The following is an 18,034-nucleotide window of genomic DNA, read 5'->3' as shown; positions in this document are numbered from 1 at the left end:
ACGAGCTCCCCGTGGAGATTCGGACCCTCACCACCCTCCAGGCTTTCTGCAAAGCCCTTAAAACCTGGCTGTTCCGACAGGCCTGGGGCTGATGAGTTCTTGTCCCCGCTCGAATGGTGTGGCTGTTGATTGTTTTAAATTGTGGTATTGTTTTGTCCATGTCTTTTTTTTCCTATCTGTATCCCCCCACCCCCCTGACTTGGTTTGTGAGCCGCCCTGAGCCCCTTCTGGGAATAGGGCGGCATAGAAATATAATAAATTCAATTCAATTCAATTCATGAGTCGCTAAGTGCGAGCAAAGATAAATTGGTTTGCGATGGAATCAAAACCACGAGGGAAACATGCCGTATTGGTTTCGTTCCTCCAAAACCAACTGACCTTGTTATATTTTTGTTTATCATCAACCTTGTCCAAAAAAAAAAAAAAAAGAAGCCACACAACATATTAAGAATTGTTTTCCTCTTCAGAGAGACACACGGCAGGTTCTAAAGCAGTTTGTATCACCTGCAGGGACCGAAGCCTGTGAAATCCAGGTGACTTCACCAGGCAAACAAAGGAAGGAACCTTTGGCAGAAAAAGAAATGCCGTCAGTTAAAAGAGGGAGGGAAGCTTGTTCAGCGGCCGCTTGAACTCTTCCGCTCTTCTGAAGGGTTTTTTCTCCATCTAGTGGAAGAATGGAAATCTTCAGCTTGAAACGATGAGCTGTAATTATTGTACTTAATTAAATACAATGGCCATGGAACACACCCTCTGTCTTTAATTGGGTGCCCATTGCAGTCCAAATCCATGCACAAGGCACGAGCTGGGGAAGAACCTTATTATTTGATTTGATTTGATTTGATACATTTATAAATAATAAATAAATAAAAAACTTGAGAAACAAAAACTTTGGAGTTTTGGGAACTGTTTCGTATTTATTTATTTATTTATTTATTTATTTATTTAATTTTTTTTAATTGGGTGCGAAGGTTTAATCCTCCAAAACATTCCTTACATAGTCAAAGTGCATTAGACCTTCAGGGGTGGGGGGGAGAGGGTGGATGAAGGAGAAGGGGATTAAAAACAGAAGCACCAAATCCGAGAAAGAAAACTAGGTGTTTCTTTTAGACAAGGCGCCAAGAGGACCATCACTCATTCCCAGGGGCAAATAATGCAAGAAGCATTCATTCTCAGTTTCTGGGGTTTGCAAAGAGACCGAGCACATCTTGCACACAAGGTGGTGGTGGTGGGGAGAGGGGGCAGAAGCACTGTCTTTTAAGTTTGGATGCGTAATGAGGTCAGCGGCGTCGGTTAAGGGAATGTTAAGTCTGCATCCCATCCCAGAACTGTTTCGTATTTATGACAGTTGCAGTGTCCCGGAGGTCATATGATCCCCAGTTGCGACCTTTGGATGAGTCAAGTCAATGGGGAAGCCAGATTCCCTGCACAATTGTATTACTGACTCAACACCTGAAGTGATTTGCTTAACAACGGTGGCAAGAAAAATCGTAAGATGGGGCACAATTCACTGAACAGCTGTCTCGCTTAGAGAACAGAAACTTTGGGTTCCATTGTGGGTCGGGTCTTAAGCCAAGGACTACTTATAGTGACCCAGGACAGGCCTTCTGAAGTGAAGTGGTGTGGGCCACATATCCATACGTTTCAGGAATCTGTTTCATTAAAGAGAAGTGTACTGAGGAACAGTGTGAGAACGTTAAGAAGAGTCAGTGATTTGTGTTCCTTCTTTGGAGAATAAGCTTTCTGTCTTTTGTCACCCATCTCACTTTTATCTCAGAGCAAAGTCTCTGTAGAGATTCTCAGTCATCCAGGTCACAGTTGTCCTGATGAAAGAAATGTCCTTCTGGGTTCGGGGAAAAAGACACTGGAGACATGGAGGCTGCTTGGAAAGATAGTTTATTGTTGGAGAGGACCACATGGATTGAGCCCTGAACAGAAAAGGTGATCACATGCTTCAATGTTGGTGGAGAAGAAGAGAAGGGCTGAGGGAGGGGCTTGCTAGGCTTTTTATAACCTGTTCAGTCCCACCTCTCTGTTTCCTGTTCCTGTGTAAGAAATGCATTCTGATTGGTTGTCAGACTCCCATGGGCCCATGCAGGGGCAACTCTCTGGGCTGGGTTTTGAATCCAGGTTTAGTTGAGTTCTCAGATGCCATGTGGTCAGTTGAGTGAAGGGCCAATATTATCATGCCTTTACTCCCATCCCCCCCTGGGGCTGCAGCGGAGAACTCTTTATTATGTAAAAGGGACTAGCTTGGCCTTCTTAATGGCCCATGGACAAAGCAGGAAGCTACAGGCAGCTATTCTGTCTTTTAAAACATGTTTCTTTCTTTTCATATCCAGAGAAATATTCTGCTTTTTCAATATTTCCTAGGATATTTCATTTTTCTGGGAGAGGGCTGGATGAAAACTTCCCACAGTCCCAAAGGTGCTTTTTCAAAAGGCAAGTGAGCTTTCTTAGTTTTTCCTTGAAGACGTTTCACTTTCCATCGGTTCTAGCAGGATGGGATAGAAGGATCCTATTTCTTTGCAGTCGTCTGGTCATTAGTACTCTCTCTGAGATTTGTCAAAAAGCCAATAAGAGTTGAAATACTAAAAAGGGCAAGGGATGATGGATAGATGCATAATACTTCCTAATATGGGAATTGATTTATTAAAGGTTAGAAGATAGAGGTAGAAAACAGAAATTGGGAAAATATCATTATGTTACAAAATATAATACATTATAATTACTATGTATACGTAAATGTTAGCAGTTGAAAGATTATCATCATGTATATCCAAACAGTATTATTATTGTTATTAGTATTGTGTATAAAGTAAATTGAACCAGGCAATATACTGTTCACTAAGCACTTATGCACGTTAAAGAAAAAAGTATAAATAAAATTATATATATGTATGTATGTATGTATGTATGTGTGTGTGTGTATGTATGTATGTATATATATATGTATGTATATGCAGGTCTTGGCGTATTCAGGTCTTTTCCCATGTAAGATTGAGAGTGCCTTGGTGATGTTTTGACGAGATCCCACTCGCCATCTTCAGGCTGGTGCCTTCGGCTTTGTGTATGTGTTTGTGTGTGTGTGTGTGTGTGTGCATGTGTGCGTGTGTATGTATATGTATGTGTGTGTGGGGGGGTAAAGGTTCCCCTCACACATATCTGTTAGTCGGTACTGACTCTAGGGGGCGGTGCTCATCTCTGTTTCAAAGCTGAAAAGCCAGCGCTATCCAAAGGCATCACTGTGGTCATGTGGCCGGAATGACTAAACACCAAAGATGCATGGAACACTGTTACCTTCCCACCAAAGGTGGTTCCTATTTTCCTACTTGCATTTTTACATGCTTTCGAACTGCTAGGTTGGCAGAGCCTGGGACAAGTAACGGGAGTTCACTCTGTTACACGGCACTAGGGATTCGAACTACCAAACTTTCTAATTAACAAATACATGTATATATATACTCTCTGTGAGAGCCATTGAGGCCACCTGAGGGTTTATTTGTGCAAAGGGAATCAACACCCTGACTTCCTATTTTCTTTCTATTCCACAGTTCAATTTCACCGTTTAGCATTGAGAGCACAAGACGCCAGAGACGGTCTGAATCGCCAGACTCTCGAAAGCGCCGCATCCACAGGTGTGATTTTGAAGGGTGCAATAAGGTTTACACGAAAAGTTCCCACCTGAAGGCTCATCGGAGGACCCACACAGGTGAGCAGCTCTAGTTGGTGCCATAAATACATGTGACATCAGTGAACATTGGCAGACATGAATTCAGTGGTGATTGCAGTTTGAAGAGCTGGACAGAATTCCATACGGTACAGTTCTTTTGGTAATTTCCACCCGCTATAATCTCTGCTGGGCCCTTTTGACCAGTGCTGCAATGTGAATGCCCCAGATCAGATCCTCTTCTATAACACCCAGAAAGTTTAAACTGGCCCCCTGTTCCACTCGCTCTCCATTGATAAGCAAGGGCTGGATGTCTGATCTATTCCTTCTGTTGTCTATACAGTAAGCTCTTTGGTCTTATTGGTGTTAAGGACCAAGTTATTGTCTCCACACCACGAAAGCAACCATTCCACCTCACCTCGAAAGGCAGACTGTTTCCCTCCCCCCTCCTGGAGGTGAGTCCCACCACTGTTGTATCATCTGCAAATTTAGTAATAGTATTACTAGTGTGAGTGGGAATGCAGTCATGCACATAAAGAGTATGTTCACATTTCAGACAAGATCTGGCTGAAGGCTTTGTGCCAGGAAAGAATGGCAAGTGCCCCCCGGGCCTTCAATGTGTGAGAAAGCATTTTGCATCTCTTCTTGTGGTTAGCCCCGCTCCACTATCACAAAACCAGAAAAGTTATGAACTTCCCATGGCAGCGTGACAGAGAAGGATCAACATGAAATAACCCATCCCTTGGCCCCTGGCTTCTAACAGCTTTACGTTGCCCTTCAGGAGCAAAGGACGTTCATAGGTTTCAGGTCAATGTGGCTCCATTGGCCTCCCCTTGGAGACTGTCTCTTGAGCAGCCTTGAGCATCGCAAGTTTTATAAGTTACTAGTCGTCACTTATAAAGCCCTTCATGGTATTGGATCTGGGTACTTGAGAGACCGCCTGCTGCCAATTACCTCCCACAGACCCATTAGATCTCACAGGGTTGGCCTCCTCCGGGTTCCATCTACTAGACAATGCCATCTGGCTACTACCCGGGGGAGGGCCTTCTCTGTGGCAGCTCTGGCCCTCTGGAATGAACTCCCCGCAGGGATTCGGACCCTCACCTCTCTCCAGGCCTTCCGAAAAGCCGTCAAAACCTGGCTTTGCCGGCAGGCCTGGGGGTGATGAGTTCCCTCCCCTCTCGACTTGTATGATTGTGTGACTCTTGCTTATTTTAATTATTTGTATTCGTTTTATGTTCCCCTTTTTTCCCCTTTTGAATTGTTCGCCGCCCTGAGTCCTCCCGGAGAAGGGCGGCATATAAATAATAAAATTCATTCAATTCAATTCAATTCATTCATTCCTTGGCTCAGAGGAGCTTAATTTGATGTACAGGTGTTATACTCCCGTGCCAATCCTACAGCGCTGTTTTACCAGAAGGTTCTCATGGAAACATCATGGGGTGCATACAATTATTTTAATCACCTGCATTTGAAGGTTTACTTCACAATCAGCAGTCTTTTTACAGCCAATTAAGTAAAAAAAGAAAAAAAAAGAAAAACAGTAGATCTGTGCTTGAGGGTCAGGGTTGCCCAAACTTGGAAGACTTCAGGGTGCTGCCTTTTTTTTATTTAGGCCTCGTAAAACAAAATAATGTTGGCAGGTAGGAACTTGTTAAGGGAGGCAGTGGGACAAAAGATTAACTGCACTGGCTGCCTGTTGATCTCCGGGTACGCTTCAAGGTGCTAGTTGTCACCTACAAAGCCCTTCATGGTATTGGATCTGGGTACTTGAGAGACCGCCTACTGCCAATTACCTCCACTAGACCAATTAGATCCCACAGAGCAGGCCTCCTCCGAATTCCATCAGCCGGCCAGTGTCGGCTGGCAAGTACCCGGAGGAGGGGCCTTCTCTGTGGCTGCTCCGACCCTCTGGAACGAACTCCCCGTGGAGATTCGTACCCTCACCACCCTCCAGGCCTTCCGCACAGCCCTTAAAACCTGGCTGTTCCGACAGGCCTGGGGCTAAAGACTCGCTGCCCCACTTCGAATGGTATGACTGTTGTGCTTTTTTTTTTAACTATGTATGGTTTTATGTTTTCTGTAACTTTGTTTGTTTTTCCCTCCCTTTGAGTTGTGAGCCGCCCTGAGTCCCCTTAGGGAAAAGGGCGGCATACAAATAAATTAAAATGAAAATGAAAAATGAAAAATGAACAAAGCCTAAATAAGGATCTCTTGTTAAGTATAGTATATGTAGTCAGAATTGATAATAATCGAATAAACAAGCCAATGAGCAGGCTTATTCCTACTAAAATATACTTTAACTTGCTTATGGAGTCTAAACAACTCCATTTTTTTCCAGGCCAAAATGTTTAATGACATCCTAAGGAGCTGAAAGGTCATATTCAGTACTACCCATGCTTCGCGACGAAACTATGTGATTGGACAATGCCGGAGAAATCCAGTTCCCTCCGGTTCAATCTGTTGGCTTATTGGTGGTCAGTGATTGAAATACATAAGGGAATATCGCTCCCGCTGCCTTGAATCCAGAAGCATTTTCATAGGTGGAAGGCATAGACATGTTGGTGAGGTACCGATGTTTAGTACTGTAAGTAACAGTATCGCTCCTGAGTGAGGGAGTGGAAGGTCTACCAGTTTGAACTGAGGTAACGGAATGTGAGGCAACTGGCAGTTGGAACAGAGTTCTTTTCAGATGGGGAGGAGGAGTAGAACTCCTTAACATCAGAACATGTTAGTTACTCTATAAGAAATACTAATGATCTGATGGTCATTTCGAAAAATCTTTTCTTAGCAAGCACCCAGAAGCCAAAAGGAACATATGTGCCAAATTTCAAATTTGTAAGCTTTACAATTCTGGAGATTTCGTGATGAGTGAATGGTATTTGGCTTTTATATAGATATACAAATACTCCATAGGTTAAATTATTAAAAGGAAATATATTCACTTCTAGCATACAGCATATAAGCGATGTTTGAGCAGGGTCCACACACACACACACACACACACACACACACATTATTCTAAAATATCTCCCGTATAAATAGTATGGATTCTGGTGTATGGAAACTACTGTTGCCTTTATTTTGTTCTTTCCTGAGTGGAATGAGTCGATGATGATGATGATGATGATGATAATGATGGTGGTGGTGATGGTGATGGTGATGATGATGATAAATAGAACTGGGAAATGGAAGCATAGTGAATGGAAGCAGCAACCCATATCAACCATTAGCACCAGTCAATGGTATTTGTGATGCATTTTTGAATGTTCAGTTGGCTGAGTTTCATGTTTAATGAATAAAGTATATAATAATAATAAATACTTTATTCATTAAACATGAATCTCAGCCAACTGAACATTCAAAAATGTATCTCAAATACCATTGACTTGTGCTAATGGTTGATACGGGTCGCTGCCAGCATCCTAGGTATCAACCAAGTACCTTCTTAAAATATGCGATGTTCCGAGCAACAAAGTTTTTTGCAGTTCTGCTGTTGTTATTGCAGGAAGCTGCAATTTGTGGATGTATCTTGTAAAATTCTTGGACATGGTGCCAAGTGCCCCGATGACAATGGGTATCACTGTTACATGCTTCATCCATAGCCGTGTAGTTTCGATGGCCAGATCGTAATATTTCATTATTTTTTCTAGTTCTAGTTTTCTTCGACTCTGGCATCTCCAAGAACAGCAATATCAATAAACTGTACTACTACTACTACTACTACTACTACTACTACTACTACTACTACTACTACTATTATTATTATTATTATTATTATTATTATTATTGTTATTATACAATTGTATCACAGCGGCCAGTTGTTTCGCCGGATTTGGCATTGGTTACTAGTCGGGCCCCATCCTGTGGCCTAGGACGTCGTAACGTATTTTCGTAATATGCGTGCAGATTCAAGCAGTGCGGCTTTTTGCATTTGACTGATGGTGATTTTGTCAATTTTTAACTGTTTTAAATGTAATTCCAGTGCTTTTGGAATAGCACCCAGTGTGCCAATTACCACTGGAATTATCACTGCTGGTTTGTGCCATAGTTGTTGAATTTCGATTTTTAAGTCCTGGTATCTTGCGATTTTTTCATGTTCCTTCTCGGCGACCCTGCTATCACCTGGTATTGCAATGTCTATGATTGTGACCTTATTTTTCTCAACCAGTGTGATGTCTGGTGTATTATGCGCCAGTATTTTGTCGGTTTGTATACGGAAATCCCACAAGATCTTGACCATCTGATTTTCGGTGACTTTTTCAGGCTGATGTTCCCACCAGTTTTATTTATTTATTTATTTATTATTATTATTATTATTATTATTATTATTATTATTATTATTATTATTATTATTCCAATTATTGTAATTCCAGTGCTTTTGGAATAGCACCCAGTGTGCTAATTACCACTGGAATCACCACTGCTGGTTTGTGCCATTATTATTATTGTTGTTGTTATTGTTATTATCCAAAGTAATTGGGGTATCTTATGGACCAGGGATAAATGAATTAGGACAGGCCTACACATAAGGAGAAATAGAAGAAAGCAGATCACTGAAACTTCTGTTGCTTCACTATAGACTTATATACAGTCTGGGATTGCAGGTTAGCCATTGCTGCAAGTTACATAACAAAGGATTATGCAGGGTGCTGGACTAGAAGACCTGTAAGATCCCTCCCAGCTCGGTATTCTGTTGTTTTGTTGGTATGAGTGACATCCTTAACTAAGGGAGACAATATTGGACTCTTAATGTCGACGTGATCATATAGTTTCCTTGTCAAGAGATCAGATAGTTGGTTCCCATTCAAGTGCTAACCAGTTACGATCCTCCTGACCTTTTTAAAAGATCAATCAAGTTTGATGAGAGTTGTCTATGATGGGGGTTGTCTATGAACAAGCCTTAGTGACATGAGTAACATGACATTGCTATAGCAGAAAAGAGTTAGACAGTTAAGAAGGAATAATCTGCTGCCCCAAATTCATATGGCTTCACAAAATTTGCTTCTGCTGTTACTCTGAGTGGCTCAAGATTGACTTGGACCTTCCATCCTTCTGAGGTTGGTAAAATGAGGACCCAGCTTGTTGTAATATGCTGACTCTGTAAACCGCTTAGAGGGGACTGTCAAGCGGTATATAAGTCTATTGCTATCTTCTCCCTTCAGATGGTTGGGGGATTCAAGTAATGCCTGCTTTTGTAATTCTCACCTGATCCACCAGAGGGTGCACGCTAACAATAAACAGCTTCTAAACAAGTGTGACACACACACACATACACCCCTCCATAAATGAGGAATTATGAGTCACAAAATATCCTGCCTTCTGTTTTCTCATTTGTATATTCTTCCGTCACGTGTAAAGTCAGTTGTGGAAGAGATGTGAATTAAAAGAAAAATGTGCGATCGTGTTTCGAAAGGAGAAACTATTACAAATAGGTAGGCTTACGTTTTGTTAGTGTAGCTTTAGTTTCTGCCAATTAGCAAAAGTGACTACTACCTTAATAGTAATTTGGGAAGTTTAGGCAAAAGATTCATGCACAAAATGTGTCTCTACTGAGTCTTTCTCTCCCGTGGGAAGAGCTTCTTGTCACACAGGGAGCACAGGTGCTCCTTGAGTTACAACAGTTCCATTTAGAGACTGTTCAAAGTCAGAGCAGCCCTGAATAAAGTGACTTCTGACTATTTTTAACACTTAGCAGTTATAGCAGTTAGACTTATATACCGCTTCATAGGGCTTTCAGCCCTCTCTAAGCGGTTTACAGAGTCAGCATATCGCCCCCAACAACAATCCGGGCCCTCATTTTACCCACCTCGGAAGGATGGAAGGCTGAGTCAACCCTGAGCCGGTGAGATTTGAACCGCCGAACTAGCAGTCAGCTGAAGTGGCTGCAGTACTGCACCCTAACCACTGCGCCACCTCGGCTCTTATCTTACGACCTCTGTAGCATCCCCATGATCATTCGATCAAAATTCAGATCCTTGGCAACTACGATGTTGTACAGTTGTGCAGTCTTGTCCCATAGAAACATGGGGTGCGGCTTCAAAGACACTGCCACAACTGCCATATTGTCTATTTGGCCCAGCCCCATCCCACAACATCACTAAAGTAGAAATATCAACACTTTTAGAGTTTAGGGCCAATTAAATAACATGCTCCCTGCAATGAATACTGCAACGGAACTGAAAAGTTAGTCCTAATTGTTCTATTAAATCAGGATTGGCGTAATAACTTGTCTTAATATATAGTATTTTTTAACCATTATAGCTTCTGGTGAAGGCAGAAAAAGGGACAGAAAAGACTAAGCTACTCAAAGAAACCTACCAAATTCTTGAAAATGTACTCCCTTTAAAAAGTACCAATTCAAACCTCGGGCAATAATATGTATTGACTACTTGATTACCCAGCGTTGTCGAGGTATTAATTTATAGGGGGGAAATGTCTGGACCAAATGTAATTTCTAATGTTGGATTTTCCTCCTTACCAGAGAGACCCCCCCCTCGTGAAGCCCTCGTGGAGTATTGTGAAGCCATTACCATGGCAACTCCACTGTGATGCACAGTAGAAGCCATTTTACAGCAGTACAGTAGAAGCCATTTGAAAGCACAACAGAACACACACTCCAAGGGGTGTTAGGGGTGTCTTACCCCCCACAGTATTTGTTTCCAGAGAGTAAGTCGTCTGGGTACCAAGTATGGTTGAAATTGCTCGAGGTGTTCCAGAGTTATGCTGGAAAACACACACACACACTGAGAGAGAGAGAGAGAGAGAGGAGAGAGAGAGAGGGAGAGATAATAGAGATGTATAGAGATAGATAGATAAATAGATAGGTAGGTAGGTAGGTAGGTAGGTAGGTAGGTAGGTAGATAGATAGATAGATAGATAGATAGATAGATAGATAGATAGATAGATAGATAGATAGATAGATAGATAGATAGATAGATAGATAGATATAATGCAGATCAGAAGTAAATTGGTCACCCCAACAATGCATAAGTTCCTTTTTGCTAAACATCATAGTAAAAAAAGGTGGTTGCTTTGAGTCTGCAGGTGCTTTCTATTGCTAGCAATGGAGCCTAGCAGAAGTGGAAGATCTTCACCAGAAGCCACAAAAGTAAAACTACTAGATATTAAGACAGATTCTCATGCCAATCCTGATTTAAAAGTAACATAGGAAAGTTACTGTGGAGGACTGCTTCAAGCGCGATGGCCCTGCTATTCGTGTCTCATTTTTCATACCTTGGAGATGCTGCTTGAAAGGAGAACGTTGGCATTTTGTTTAGTCTGAGCCTGTTCAAACTTTGCATTCCTGCGACGCCACGGTTACTCCAGATATTATTTGAATAAGAAATGGCACCTGTCACTAGTCTTTGTTCGGACCTTTGTGCATTAAAAAGATGGGAGTCAAGGTAAAACTCACGGCCAGAGACAGGAGAAGTCAGTTCTCCTTCTTCGGTGACCTTTAAGCGCCTTTTGTTGTCTTAATACGCTTTGTCTACTCAGCTTTTAGAAATTGTCTTGCCTGCTAATCCCTTGATTTGACAGACTGGAGACAAGTCATTCTCTCTGGCTAATCCTTCAGGGCTGGTCGTCATTCTGGAGATTCTCTGCTTTTCTTTAGAGCAGGTTCCACAAACTCATGTGGCCCACAGCGCACCTCTTTGTCCCACAGCAACCTTTCCTTTCAACCGGGCTGAAAGAGGACATTGTGAGGCCCAACCAAACCATTATGCAAAAAAAAAGTGTGCAGATGGCAGTGTTGTGGCCCGCCGAGGGAACTGGCAGCAGATTCGGACAGTAAGGAGGCTGGAGAGGAACATGGGCCAGTCCTGGAGTCTGGGGAAGGCTCTGATGAGGACTCTGTGTTGGAGGCAGAGAGGGGGCCAGGGCCATCTTACAGTTATCAGCTGCCTTCGCAGTCAGACATGTGCGAAGCAGCTGAATAGCTGGAGCCTGTTCCCAGTGTGCACATGGGCAGAGTTGCCAGACGAAGAGAACAACTAAAGAACAGGGGTTGAATTGGGAGTAAGGTCACAGGTGGATGATGAACGGCCCCTCCCAGAGGAAATAAAAGAGGAGTGAAAGGGGAGTGGAGTTTGCAGTAGACTTTTAGTTCGCCTGATTGGTTCGTGACTCTCCAAGACTCCTTGCCAAGTTTTGCAGATATCGGCCTGGCAGCTCTCCAAGCCAGATAAGGTCTGTGACTGTAAATCCTCCCTTGAAAGACTTTGTTGGATGTGAATGAGCAGAATTCACGTAAATTAATACAAGCATTTTTTTGTCAGGACAAGGAGTTGCTTCATGGTTTGGGGAAGCCGAGGTCAGAACAGGGATGTGGAGTGGGATATTTTGATGGATATGGGAACACTGCAGCTTGTAAGACAGTCGTACCAGTTTGGTCATTTAGTCTAAATACTAAACTGAGCCCAGGTTACATTTCCTTCTGCTATAGGCAAATTGTTTTAAGTTGTTACATGAGAACAGGGGTGTCAAACTCAAGGCCCGGGAGCCAGAGCCGGCTGTGTGGGGCTTAGATCTGGCCCATGGGGCTGCCCTGAAAATAGAGAAGGACCAACCCAGGGTGCCTCTGCCAGCAAAAATGGAGCTCATGAGGGCCACGCATTCCATTTTTGCTGGCAGAGGGTTGCAGGAGGCTGTCCCAGCCTAAAACAGAAATTGTGAGGGCCATGCATGCTACCCCTTCCCACGAGCTCCATTTTTGCCTGCATAGAGTTGCAATAGGCTGTCACAGCCGAAAGCAGAGCCCAGGAGCCTGTTTTCGCTGGCAGAGGGCTGAGGCCATCACAGGCACCCCCAACACAAGTGACATCATGCTGGCCATGCCCACCCTGGGCACACCAACCCTGCCCCCCCCAGGTCAAACACAACCTTGATGTGGCCCTCAATGAAATGAGTTTGACACTCCTGCCTTACAACATTATTTTCCACGAATTAGCCATGTGTAGTCGAGTCCGATTGGGAGAGAGTTGGCTGACATCGCGGGGGAAAAAAGTAGAATTCCAGAAAAATAAGAATTCATAATAAAGGAGAGAGGGGTTTGTGTGATAGCTCAGCGATTAAAGATGCCAGCTGGAAAGGAGACAGCCCAGGTTTGAGACGCGAGCGCCACATTATGGGGTGAGCTCCCGTCGCTTGCCCTAGCTCCTGCAAACCTACCAGATCGAAAGCATGCAAATGCGAGTAGATCAGCAGATACCATTTCATTGGGAAGTTTAACACGGTTTGGAATTTATTGCTGGCCACATGATGACGGAAGTGTCTCTCATGTTACGGACACTTCCTAAGCTGAGAATTGGAGATAACCACTGTGTCAATCATGACTGGACAGGGGAAAACCTTTAAGCCTTTAATAATAATAATAAAAGTGTTTCTACCACAGCCCTTGCTCACTGATTGGCAAATGAGAAATTGGTGATCATAAACTGAATTCTTGTTTGCTTGTCTCCTTTGCTAGCACACTTGGCTTAAGGCTATGGCGCTCTGAAAGGACAAGTTTTCAGTCAATTTCTGGAAATGAAAGAAAGTGAATGTCCGCCCACAATGCAGTGAAACATATATTCACTGTGTCAGAAATCCTTTACTCTGCAGGTCATACAAGATGTGAAAGACATGAGCCAAGATCTATGCAGTTGACCAGGGGATTTTCTATCTGCTGGCGCTTCCACCAGGGAGACTCAGTAGCTATATCAAAGAAACAAGCTTATGACAAACGGGCTCCATTTCTTACAATTCGTTTCGGATTAGTGAACATATATAAAAATATGGCCATGAAGTGTGCAGGAATTCATAAGACACCATTTTTGAGGAATTATTCCTCTGTAGGTATGGTGGACTCCAAAACAACCACCTCAAAACAACCAAAGGCAGTTTTCCTCCACCCATGGTATCATTCTGCTAAATAACTAATTTCCACAACGCTCTCTGTGCCCTGAGATGTCAAGCCACTTAGTAGGGCTGTATTACTTATTATCCTCTCATCTGTCCTTTTGCCTATTTCCTTAGGTTCTTATGACTACTATCACTTTGTTGTTGTGTCTCATGATTTATGTGGATTACTCCTATTTAGTATCCTATGATTATTTATGTTGATTGCTTAGTATCCTATGACTGTCACTGAGTGTTGTGTCTATGATTTATGATAATTGTATTTTATAATTATGATTATCACTTGTTGCTTGTATGTACCGGAGACAAATCCCTTGTGTGTGTGTCCAATCACACTTGGCCAATTAAGAAGTTCTGTTCTGTTCTGTTCTACTCTACTCTATTTCTACTCTACTCTCCTCTATTTCTACTCTACTCTACTCTACTTCTCCTCTCCTCTACTCCTATTTCCACTCTACTCTACTCTACTCTACTCTACTCTACTCTACTCTACTCTACTCTACTCTACTCTACTCTACTCTACTCATTCTTTCCTATTTGATTTCCTGTAAGAAAGATTCCTGTATTGTTCCTTTGAGAGCCTGAGCTGCACTCTATAGGTTGTAAGGCAAAGATTTGCAGTTATGATCATTTGGACAGTCGTATGTGTGTGTTCATGTCTGCGTGTGTGGCACACAGAAATACTGATGATTTCAGGATGTTCAAAGAGTAAGATCTCTCAAAAATGTTGCATAATATCTTGACTTCTAGGACTGCAGCCCACGAGCATTCCTAGAACAAGATTAAAAATCTGGGTTCCACAGCTGTGTGGGAGCCGTGCCTAATGTATAGTTCAGCTCTCTTTTGTACACCGTGAAAAATTAAGCTATTTCTTCTCTTCTTACGGAACGGATTATGCAGCCTTAAAGATATTTGTGCCAGGACTGATATCCAGCAGTTTCTCCTTAATTAGGGTACAAAGCATATTTTTCACAATTTCCACTATTCAGTTACTATTCAAGTTACTATGCGGCCAGAATTTCACAAATGCAACAACAATTTCACTTGACAAGTAGTCCCAAATTTTGACAAGTAAGTGTTCATGTTACTACAGAATGAGATAATAAGTGTGTGTACAATGCTGTGTAACTTACTGCTCTGTGTACAGCAACTTACACTAAACTTGTTAGCATAAAGCAGGAGAAAATGCTAAAATATACCATATGTTTGGTGTATTAGTCACCTGTTGGTAGGCAAGAGTGTTAGGAGGTAGCACTTGAGCATCTGTGAAGTTCACTTACACCCAACTGCAAGACTATGGCTTTCACTGCCTCCAATGAACCTTCTCTGAAGGGTTGATTTCAAAGTAGATGTGGCTAGTGGAGAATCTCCAGCTCACCAGATGTGGGTTTGCCTGGGTTTGGGAGAACCTGTAACTAATCTTATTGGAGAACCTCCAAATCCCACCCCTGGCTGGCCCCACCCACCCTGCCCTGTCCCTCCTACCCTATCCCTCCCAGGAGTCTCCACGGGGCTCATTTTGGATGTGAGGTAAATGCAGGGCCCACGCGGAGGCTCAGGGAGGGGGAAAAATGGGCCGCGCGGAAGGCCTCCCCAGCCTGGGAAAGGCAAAAACATTCCCCCCCACCGCCGCCATGGTGCAGGAGGCCAATTAGGCCACGCCCACACAACAATCAGACAGACAGGTGTAAATTTTTGAAGCTCACTCCTGACCAGATATTGATCTATAATTCCCAGCAGTCCCAGACAGGAAGTGGTGGTGAAACAAGGATCTCACAGTTCAGCCAGTCTGGGCAGGGGCAAGGCCATAGTATCAGGTGCAGGATTTTTCAGGCTAGCGCCATGATGGCGAACCTATGGCATGTAGGTGGCACACAGGTGGCATACGGAGCCATTCGTTAGGGCACTCGAGGCATTGCCCTGTCAGCTCTAGCGCTTCCTTGAAGCCTCCGGAGCGCAAAAAAACGGCCCTACGAGCAAACCGGAAGCTTCTGAAGCCTCCGGAGGGCCTCCCAGGGGTGGGTGGGCAGGGGAGGCTGTTTTTGCCCTCCCCAGACTCCTAGAAAGCCTGTGGAGTCTGGGGAGGGCAAAAAAATACACCAAAACCATGGGGAGCGCTGGTCGCGTGCGCATGTGGGTAGGGAGACCACGTGCATGTGCGCAGGGGTCATGCACATAGCATTATGGGTGTGGCATGCCCGCGTATGTCCCCCCCTGCACTCCCTCCGCTTTTGGCACGCGAGCCAAAAAAACGGTTCGCCATCACTGGCCTCGTGCTATGTCGCTCCTCTCAACGAGAGAACTCCAGCAGTCCCACTTCCCAAGTTTGTTACCCTTACATTTTTACATTGCTTAGTTATCTCACAAAATTGTCAATATACCAATACATTGTTATATCATAGAAACACAAAAGATTAAAAAGAAGACTATTACCCCATGCTGGAGTGGCCCCTTCAGAAGAAAAGAGGTGACAGCTCTTCTTTTCTCAAAGCTCCCTGGAAAATGTCTATGGTCCTCCAGGTCACAGTTGTCCCAAAGGTGCTTTTTCAAGAGGCAACTGGACTTTCTGGTTTAGTTCCTTGTAGATGTTTTGCTTCTCATCCAAGAAGCTTCTTTAGCTCTGACTGGACAGTGGGGAATGGAAGGATTTCGTGACCCGTCAAAACCGCGGTCGACAAAACCGCGCTCGACGAAAGCGCGTACCTGACGTCATCAGCAGCGCGACGAAAAAAATTAAAAAATAAATAAAATTAAAATTAAAATAAAATTAAAGCAAGCCGATTCACATAAAGGTAAGGGTTAGGTTTAGGTTTAGGGTTAGGGTTAGGGTTAGGGTTAGGGTTAGGTTAGGGTTAGGGTTAGGGTTAGGTTTAGGGTTAGGTTTAGGGTTACGTTAAGCGTTAGGGTTAGGGTTAGCGTTAGGTTAAGGGTTACCGTTAGGTTTAGCGTTAGGTTAAGGGTTAGGTTAAGGGTTAGGTTTAGGGTTAGGTTAAGGGTTAGGTTTAGGGTTAGGTTTAGGGTTAGGTTTGGGGGGGGTTAGGGTAAGGTTTTCGCTTTAAATTTAAATTTACCGCTCACAGCGCGATGTTTTCGTCGCGCTGTGATGACGTCACGTACGCGCTTTTGTCGAGCGCGCAATTGTCTACCGTGGTTTTGTGGTGGAACCGAAGGATTTATACTCCCTGCAGACAGCTGGTCATTTGCATCCTTTTAGAGAGTCGTTGAGGTCACTTGGAGGTTTATCTGTGTCTTTGGGGTGACCTGAGTATGCAAATGGATGTGGAGCCTTCTTGGAACTGTTGAAAGAAAGAAGGCTCCATACCCATTTGCCCCACCCTGAGGACACAGATAAACCTCCAGGTGACCTCAACGACTCGCTAAAAGGGTGCAAATGACCAGCTGTCTGCAAGGTGTATAAATCCTTCCATTTCCCCACCGTCCAGTCAGAGCTGAAGAAGCTTCTTGGATGAGAAGCAAAACGTCTTCAAGGAACTAAAGCAGAAAGTCCAGTTGCCTCTTGAAAAAGCATCTTTTGGGACTCCCTGGAAAATCTGACACGAAGGGTTGGGATTCTTTAGAAAAGCTTTAAGATGAAAAGGAGGTGCCTTCTTTAGAAAAGCTCTTTAGAAGAGCTTTACCTTCCCACGTTTAAGACTTGACCTTGGCTATTGTCTTTGTCAAGACATCATCATGACTCAATCATTTTTCTCATGGCCGGGGAGGAGAACAAAGTTTTGTATTCAGCTTGTTCCTTAGGTGACTGGCATGGTAAAAAATTAACTTTCGATCAAGGCTTTCTATCTCATAACCACCCCGGAAAGGAAGCGATTCGGATTGGCTAAAACATCAATGTGTCATTGTCTTGAGAGCAATTAGATCAACTGAAGTAGCTTTCCAGGTAATTCGCCTTTCAATTCAAACCCTCCAGACTTTCTCAATAGAAATCTCTGGAGAGGACGCCCGTGCGTAATCTAGAATTAGAGCGATTCAACCTGAGAAACAGGGCTGTAACTGAATACCTGAACAGGTAACCAGCTTGGCAACTCTGGATTTAAAAATCAACTGCGGAGCACGTAGGATTGAATAAATATTGCAGTATAATCTGAGGACTTTGCATCAACTTGCAGATAGAGGCGGAAGTTGATTCAGAACTGTTTTGTCTTCTGTGCATTTCCCCCCCCCCTTCTTTCTCAAGCAAAACAAATCTTATGAATTGTATTTGGTCTTGCGACCTTCACAGCCAACTCACAATTGCAAAATAATGCTAGCAATAGCACTTAGACTTATATACCGCTTCACAGTGTTTTTGCAGCCCTCTCTAAGCGGTTTACAGAGTCAGCCTATTGGCCCCAACAATCTGGGTCCTTATTTTACCCACCTTGGAAGGATGGAAGGCTGAGTCAACCTTGAGCCGGTGGGACTTGAACTGCCAAACTGCTGGCAGTCAGCAGAAGTAGCCTGCAG

At 43.5% G+C, this 18,034-nt stretch overlaps 1 protein-coding gene across 1 annotated transcript in view; it reads left to right on the top strand.

Annotated features, from left to right (window-relative positions):
* The window catches only part of KLF12 (KLF transcription factor 12), a 258,249-nt gene that overhangs the window by 223,418 nt on the left and 16,797 nt on the right, over positions 1-18,034 (top strand). Inside the window, exon 5 of the mRNA XM_087726921.1 lies at positions 3,552-3,709. Coding sequence (XP_087583047.1) covers positions 3,552-3,709 — 158 coding nt within the window. The remainder of the gene's footprint in view (positions 1-3,551; positions 3,710-18,034) is intronic.

This window comes from Thamnophis sirtalis, unplaced genomic scaffold (genome assembly GCF_051295495.1).
Source record: "Thamnophis sirtalis isolate CommonGarterSnake01/CBP01778 unplaced genomic scaffold, rThaSir2_p1.2 scaffold_12, whole genome shotgun sequence".
Classification (NCBI taxonomy): domain Eukaryota; kingdom Metazoa; phylum Chordata; class Lepidosauria; order Squamata; family Natricidae; genus Thamnophis; species Thamnophis sirtalis.
Note: the sequence above shows the minus strand (reverse complement) of the source record. Positions and strands in the feature narration are given on the sequence as shown.